Source organism: Pteronotus mesoamericanus, unplaced genomic scaffold (assembly GCF_021234165.1).
Source record: "Pteronotus mesoamericanus isolate MK-2021 breed Mesoamerican mustached bat unplaced genomic scaffold, CSHL_Meso_final contig_41, whole genome shotgun sequence".
In the NCBI taxonomy this organism is placed as follows: Eukaryota; Metazoa; Chordata; class Mammalia; order Chiroptera; family Mormoopidae; genus Pteronotus; species Pteronotus mesoamericanus.
Window position 1 is genome coordinate 5105409 of NW_026555152.1, and position 8178 is coordinate 5113586.

Genomic DNA, 8178 nt, shown 5'->3' on the forward strand with positions numbered 1-8178 from the left:
CAGCCCCAGGAGGTAGATACTGTTCACATTCTCATTTTACAAAGAGAGAACACAGGTGAAGTGTTGACTTGCTCAAGGTCACACAGGTCTGCTCATACCTGGCTTTGAGACTGTAAATATTTAGATGATAGTTGGCATTTTGACAAGAACATATCAGCCTGGTTAATATAAATCTCCTTAAACTAGAGTAAATTTGCAGAGAAATTAATGTGAGGCTTTGTGGGAGGCAGCCGGCTGGCCATTTTCCCTAATGAAAGCCTTCAACAAGCTCCTGGTGGTGGAGTGCTTCCTAACTTCCAGGAAGTGAAGAGCTCCCAACACAGGGCCTAGCACTTGGTGGGTGGGTGTTCCACAAATTCAGCCTATCAGATAGGAGAGGCAAGGGATGCTCCTGCATGCCTAAAAGAAAACTGGGTTTAGCCTTGGCCGGGTGGGTCAGTTGGTTGGAGCAGCATCCCATACACCAAAAGGTTATGGGTTTGATACCTGATCAGGGCATACATCTCGGTTTCTAGTTCAGTCCCAGTCAGAATGCATGAAGAAGGCAACTGACTGATGTTTCTCACTCACATCGATGTCTCTCTCTTTCTCTCTCTTTCTCTCTCTCTCTCTCTTCCTTCCTCTGTCTCTAAAATCAATAAATGTATCATCAGGTGAGTATCAAAAATAGAAAGAAGGAAGGAGGGAAGGAAAGGAGAGAGGGAGGAAAAAAGAGAGAGAGAGAGATATAAACGAAGGAAGGGAGGGAGGAAGGGAGAGAGGAAGGAAGGAAGGAAGAAAACTGAGTTATACTTCCATAAAATAAACTCCACATAAACGAATAGAAAACTAATAATAACAGAAGTTCCCAGTGACTATCTCTAGAAGTGAGAGTACAGGTAATTTTACTTTTTAATTTTAGTTGCAGCCTCCAAAATTTCTGTAATGAATATGTCCTACTTTATAATCAGAAAAAGACATTCAAAGTTTAATACAGTTTTAAAAACACAAAAATATATATAGAAATAAGACAATGTTAGCACTGACAGCAGAGCTCTCCTTTCTCACACAGACCCTCAGACTAAATATTTTCAGTGGTGTTTCCTTTTGTTCTTTGTCTTCGATTTGCTCATGAAATATGTTCCTCCTCTATTCAAAGTTTAAAGGGACTTACAAAGGGGGAAAGGACAGATACGTTAAGATTTTTTCGTAGGCCTCTCATTGTCCTTGAATTGCAGCCAGGATTTATTTAAATAGAGTGTTAAATATGAAAGTATAATTTGATGGAGGAATTCTTCATTCTGCGGGATACGCCTAATAGAAATATATAACTACGAGCATCATATGACATGTGCAAGGATGTTTATCATGGTTTTATTTGCAATAGTCAAAACAGCCCCATGTTGATTAATAGAGGGTGGATTAAAAAACCGTGGTATATTCTACAATAGAATATTACATAGCAATTACTACTAATTACTAATAGGAACTACTACTCCATGCATCACATCAATACATCTCACAGAAACTGTGGTGCGTGAAAGAAGCTAGACACAATAGTATATGCGGCATATGATCCACTTATGTAAGTTCAAAACCAGGTAAACTTAATCTACGGTGTCCAAATGTAGAATAGTGGTTTCCTTCTTCCTGTGGGGATAATGACTGGGAGAGGGCAAAAGGAAGGCCTTAGGCTGCCAATAATGTTCTATTTCTCAAGATGGTTGGGTTCTTTTAGTATCTCTTCATCATACTGTACACTTCTGAAACAAGCAGTTTCTGCAATAAAATTAACTGTAAAATAATTAATAAAAATGAAACTTAAATTTGGGGTTATGCTTTAATCTCAGGTGTGATATAGACCTTTGGCTAGGCAGAAGAAAATATGGTCGATCTGATCCAGATCAGTGCATCGATTAAATATATAGAGAGAGAAACTGACTAATAATCGACAACGCAGACAGGAAGCAGACTAGTGACATTTTGACACCATGGACACCATACAGTACTGGCTCAGGTCTGACTTACTCCAGTCAGTAATCTGGGACAGCCTGTGACTTACAGACTCAATTATCCAGAAGGGTTAGTAGATGCAGGTAGAAGGTGAAATTGGCAAAGACATCGCCTAGATTAAGACAAACACAGGGCTTTTTTCTCACAAAACAGTAATTGTTAGCATAGTTGTGAAAATGCCAGATCATGCTTGTAGGTTTATAATTTCTTGCAAAGTTATAAAAAAAAAGACAAAAAGATAAGGAATGAAAAGACAATAACTGTCACATACTGAAGCCATCTGCTACAGTGTCCTGTAACAGTGGTGAAAACACTGAGAAGCAGTCTTCCAGACAGCTACTTCATGACCCACATTACAGAGGCCGCGAAACCCTGTCTGCCGACCATGTTCCAAGCTGTAGAGGGCACCCAGTATCTCCTCACCCCATGTCCCACCTTACTTTTTCCTTCTAGGGAAGTGCCTTTTCCGTGAAGTTCAAAGGGAAATGCCGTCGCAGAACTCTACGCATGATCCAGGCCTGGCCACTGACTCACCCCTTCCCATTAGCTGCATGGTTGGTTCAGAGCTAGGTCCACACCAGGTTGGCCAGTTCTTTGGGAATTCTTCTCATTGGCTAGGAATATGTCTCAACATGCAAGCCAGGGGCAGCCTGAGCCACCGTCACAGTTGCATGGGAGATACTTGTCTAGGAGAAGACAGTTTGAGCCTAGCAAAGACAAGAAATAAGTCAGGGACAGGGACTGACCAGGAGTCTCAGCACACAGGTAGACTTGTGTTCCTGCAGCTTCTCCTTCTTCTCTGTGAACCACTGCATGGATCCTTCCCAGACATGCCAGACAACACCCTTTTTTTTTTTCTTAAGCTAGCTTGTATTAGATTTCCGCCCCTTAGCAACAAAAGACCGAACACATCAATGAGCATAGAATTAGACGTACAGTAAAGCTGACATTCTTTTTGCTACAAGTAATCATTCAAGGGGAAGGGTAACTGAATAGAACCATGAATGCAGAGGTAACTGTCCTGTTTCTTCCTTAAACCTTTTCTAGGTTTCACTGCAGAAACACACATACCTCTGCCACCCACCTCATTATCTTTCCTCTTCCCCCATCCTCAATTCTTTTCTTTCTTTCTTTCGTTCTTTCTCTTTCTTTTTTCTTTCTTTCTTTCCTTCCTTCCTTCCTTCCTTCCCTCCTTCCTTCCTTCCTTCCTTCCATTTCTAAAGACATTAAACAAGAGATAAATTCCTCTACTGAAAGCTCTGTAGGTTAGTGCTATTGACCACAATAATGTCTGGCTGATGAAATGCCTTTGCTATCCCTAAACTGCCCTGCTGATGTGAGGCTCCTAAAACTTTGGCTGGTAGTTTGAATTGTAGCGTGCTGAAATTGCTATGTGTATTTTAAATGACTACTCTTCATTGCTTTTTCTAAAAATGCTTTGATTCATCACATAGCACTTGAGAGGAGGAAGTCCATCCATTTATTACAGCATTTGCTGCCTGGTGTCATTGTGGGTTTATGCGTCTGTCACCATCAGACCATGCACATATCTGAGTTGGCATGCCTAGCATTAGCATGGTTCTTGGCAGGTACAGGCATCTAACGACTTTCCATCAGTTACAAGCAATTCTGAAAACTCTACAGAACCTTGCTTGCCGAAGTGTGGTCCACAGATCAGCAGCATCATGATCACTGGGAGAGAGGGTTCCAAACACAGAATGGGGGCCCTATCCCAGAACTACTGATCTGTAGTTGAGAACAGGCAAGCAGGGAGAGCTGAAAAGGTCTTGCAGAGGCTGGAGTTGATTAATGGGAGGAAGGAAGGAGGGGAAAAAGGGATGTCAAGGGTGGGTGAGCTTGCAAGGCTGGGGTAAAGAGTAACAGTGAGAACCAGGGGGAAGCGGCGCAGTTAGAGAATAATGGAAGGAATTCTAGGTCCTGTGCTCTGCAGACCATCGCTATTTGGTACAGGAGCCTCTCAGCGAATGTGAAGAAAGGTAGCTGGAAAAACCTTCTGCTGACAGGGAAAGACCAGAATTTCAGGACTTTTCCTTCTCCCATCTTTGACCTGGGAGGCCGTCTTTCAACTTAAGATCTATTAGGTGCTCTGGTTTTTGTATCCAGAGAAAGTCATAAGAGCAGCCTGCTATCAGGATCTCAATCTTAGAACCTGTTGATGTGTTGAAATGGAAAAATAAATTAACACTGCTACTTCAGTACCTAAATGAATTGGGTTTTGGCCAGCGCCTGCAGGAAGCTTCTGCAGAAACTCAGTAAATGATTTCCACTTGAAAATACAGCTCAAGGAGCACTTAATAAGTGCAAGTTGATGTTACCAACGATGGTTCACATAGCCACACTGTATACCCAGTTGAGCAAATGTTCCCGGGGAAAAGTAACAATGAACCGGGCCCCGGCACACCTGAGGAAAGGGACCCCTTTGGAATTGGGATGCAATGTGGTCAAGGGCAATTCTAGGACAGCTGGCTGCGCATTTTGCTGCTTTAAAGATCTGAGTGCCTAACCTGCTCACCCCACACATTCCTGCTACGAGTCCTGAATACTACCCTAAGCAATTCTTTTGACCGTGAATGTAGGTAGCAGTTTAGGGAAAGGCGGAGAGAAGAGGCCACTGGCGGCTGGGACTCCCCAGGGAGCTCTCAGGAACGAAGTAGGTCACGGGGCTCCCAGGCAGCGCTCCCTGGCCGCCTGCCGGTGCGTGCAAGCGCTGGACCGCCAGCGGGGCTGGAATGCGGGGCGGCGGGCAGCATGCGTGACGGTGCATTTCTCGGCCTCCAGGTTCTCCCACTCCCCGAGGGCGGTGCAGGGCTTTCACGGCCCGGGGAACACCCCTTCGCCCGCGTACCCTTGCAGCCCCGACCTGTGGGTGCGAGCGCCGCAACCCTGTGCGGGAGCGAGCGGGGCGGGCGTGGGGCCGAGCGCGCGCGCATGCGGGGAGCGTGCGAACCCGGCGGGCGGGCGGGCAGAGCCGGGCGCTCCAGCCCAGCCCGCCGCTCACCTGGCGCCCGCCGCTCACCTGGCGCCGAGCGCGCCCCCGGCCTCCAGCCCCTCCCGCGCGGCTACAGCCCCTCGCTGCCGCCGCCACGGGCCTTGGCGCCCACCTGCGACACGATTTGCTGCGCGCTTCGGACGCACCGGAGGAGCCCCCTCGGCCTGCGAGCGCCAAGGTGACCCCCTCGATGACCCCCGCCTCCGTGGGCCGCGGGTCCCGGCGCCGTGTCTATTCCCCTCGCATCCGCCGCCCGTCCCCGCCGCCAGGGGAGCGGCGGCAGTGTCTGAGCATCAGTCTGTCTGTCTGTCTGTCTGCCTGCCTGTCTTGCACCCACCCGCCTTTTGTGCACACGGGGGAAGTCCAGACCCCTCTTTGTTCTGGCTGGGGGTGTGGATGAGTGTGTGCACGCGCGCCGGGGATTTTTTTTTTAGGGGATGGGCGCTCGATAGAAACGAGTGATTTAAATATTCCACCGGGGATGGCGGCGGTTCGCGACTCCCGGCTGCGGCGTGCTGTGCTCCAGCAGCCAGATGTCAAACAGCGGTCCGTTCCCGGCGTGCGGGACGGGATGTTGGAGTGTGTATCCCCGCACTTGAGCAAACAGACCGCGCCGTCCCCGTGGGCCTGCCTCACTCGCCACTGTTTTGAAGTCCTTTCCTGTGTTTTCCCCAAAGCCACATGGCATTTTTTGTAATGGGTTTTAGACCACGGAGACTTTGGCTTTTGTTTTATTTCATAACAGTTTCTAATTCACGAAGCCTGTGGCATTTGATAGCAGTATTTGAAGAGGGGCTGGCTTTCATTCGTATAGTTTTGCATGATGTTGGACTGTCCCCCTGATGTACCTTTCCATTAAAAAACTGTCTTTTCGTTGAAGAGGACAGGGGTTAAAATGAACGGAGACCCGAAGGTCAATTTCAGCGGCTTGCTTCGGGATTACTTAGATGCCGGTGCTGCCACGGAGAACGTCTCGGCTGCTGTCTCCTCCCAGGTTCCCGTTGTAGAGCCAGAGCCAGGGCTCGTTGTCAACCCCTGGGACATTGTCTTGTGTACCTCAGGAACTCTCATCTCCTGTGAAAATGCCATCGTGGTCCTTATCATCTTCCATAACCCCAGCCTGCGAGCACCCATGTTCCTGCTGATAGGCAGCCTGGCTCTTGCAGACCTGCTGGCCGGCATTGGACTCATCATCAATTTTGTTTTCGCCTACCTGCTCCAGTCAGAAGCCACCAAGCTGGTCACGATTGGACTCATTGTGGCCTCTTTTTCTGCCTCTGTCTGCAGCTTGCTGGCCATCACCGTTGACCGCTACCTCTCCCTGTATTATGCTTTGACATACCATTCGGAGAGGACAGTCACTTTTACCTATGTCATGCTTATCATGCTCTGGGGGACCTCCATCTGCCTGGGACTGCTGCCCATCCTGGGCTGGAACTGCCTCAGAGACGAGTCCACCTGCAGCGTGGTCAGACCTCTCACCAAGAACAACACGGCCATCCTTTCCATCTCCTTCCTGTTCATGTTTGCACTCATGCTTCAGCTCTACATCCAGATCTGTAAGATCGTCATGAGGCACGCCCACCAGATAGCCCTGCAACATCATTTCCTGGCCACCTCACACTACGTGACCACCCGGAAAGGGGTCTCCACCCTGGCCATCATCCTGGGGACATTTGCTGCTTGCTGGATGCCTTTCACCCTCTATTCCTTGATAGCTGATTACACCTATCCCTCCATCTACACCTACGCCACCCTCCTGCCTGCCACCTACAATTCTATCATCAACCCTGTCATATATGCTTTCAGAAACCAAGAGATCCAGAAAGCCCTCTGCCTCGTTTGTTGTGGCTGCATCCCATCCAGCCTCTCCCAGCGAGCACGGTCACCCAGCGATGTGTAGAGCCTTCCACTTGCAGGCTACTGCGCACCCAGTGCTGCGTTTACCAAGCACTTCCACTGCCCGGCCAATGGTTGAGATGCTTTCTTTAAATTCTTTATACTGGATTCTCTTTGGAGCCACAGGCACCCTTAGCATTTGTGAAGCTTTCAGTCCCATGAGTTAAGTAATTGAAATGAAAATAATGTTACCAGTGTTTTCACCCTTTTAAAAATATCATTGAGTTCTTTGCTCAACATTTTGTTTTGTTTTGTTTGGGAGTGGGGCGTTTGTTTTATATTTTATCTGGAGGCAAGGTTTTTATTTTATATTTTGTTTGGAGGGTTGGTGGTGGCTCAGAAAGGAAGGGATATAACATAGCCATGATGTTATAAAAATGTAAACTGGTCCCAACTTTTTTAACCTGGACTTTAAAATAAAACTGAGTTATTGAGGAAAATGAAGTTACTTTTCCCAGGCTTTTTCTTTTTCTAAATGTCAAGGTAGATTTTTAATGCTGCATGTATCGAATAGAATACAATCTCTTTCAAGCCAATGAAAATATTTTAGATGTTTATGTTTGGAAGGGACTTGATTTTGTTAAGATGAACTCAGTAATAAGTTACCAACACTGAAACTAAGAACCCATTCTTATTCATACTTTTTTTACTTTCAGCTATTACTTTTGACAAGAATTACTCTGATATTTCTATGACTGTTGTAAGTCTTTCTGCATGGTTGCCTGTGTTAGCTAGCCCACTAGTTTCTAATGTTGCCATGTACCAAAATCAAGTGGGTTTTTTTTCAACATAGGTTTTTAATATGTCCTTTTAAAGTGAATTACAAAATTGGTTTTGATTTACCTGTCAAGTAGGATTCATTAGATTCACCCCTGTAGTTTCTTAAGCTACAATCTGATTGTTTTCAGGAAACAAAAGAAAAAAAATGAATAACATCTCTTAAAAGTAGATTAAATTTATTTCAGTATATTCGGAAAAAGAAATCAATGTAAAGCTATCACAAAATATGAAAAACATGACTTTTTCTATCTTTATCTAAGAATGCATTAATAGCTATTCTTGACTGAGACAAATAGAATTAAATATTGTAAACCAAGTATCTCTGGTTTATATTGTCAGTGGTATAAAATGCATTTGAACAGGTGGTCTCCTAGTTTAATGATTAATTTGTTTGTGAGTGCATAACACCCATACCTGACTGTGATATATCATGTAAGTTCACCAGTGGCTGTTCATAAAAAGTTAAATATGAACTTCTTTTCCTTCTTTTCACCAAA

At 45.9% G+C, this 8178-nt stretch overlaps 1 protein-coding gene across 1 annotated transcript; it reads left to right on the top strand.

Annotated features, from left to right (window-relative positions):
• The first annotated feature begins 5117 nt into the window (after positions 1-5117).
• Positions 5118-7696, top strand: GPR12 (G protein-coupled receptor 12). The gene is made up of 2 exons (XM_054577064.1): positions 5118-5180; positions 5883-7696. The coding sequence occupies exon 2, from the start codon at positions 5898-5900 to the stop codon at positions 6903-6905; it is 1008 nt and encodes a 335-aa protein (XP_054433039.1). The 5' UTR covers positions 5118-5180; positions 5883-5897; the 3' UTR covers positions 6906-7696.
• The last annotated feature ends 482 nt before the right edge of the window (positions 7697-8178 follow it).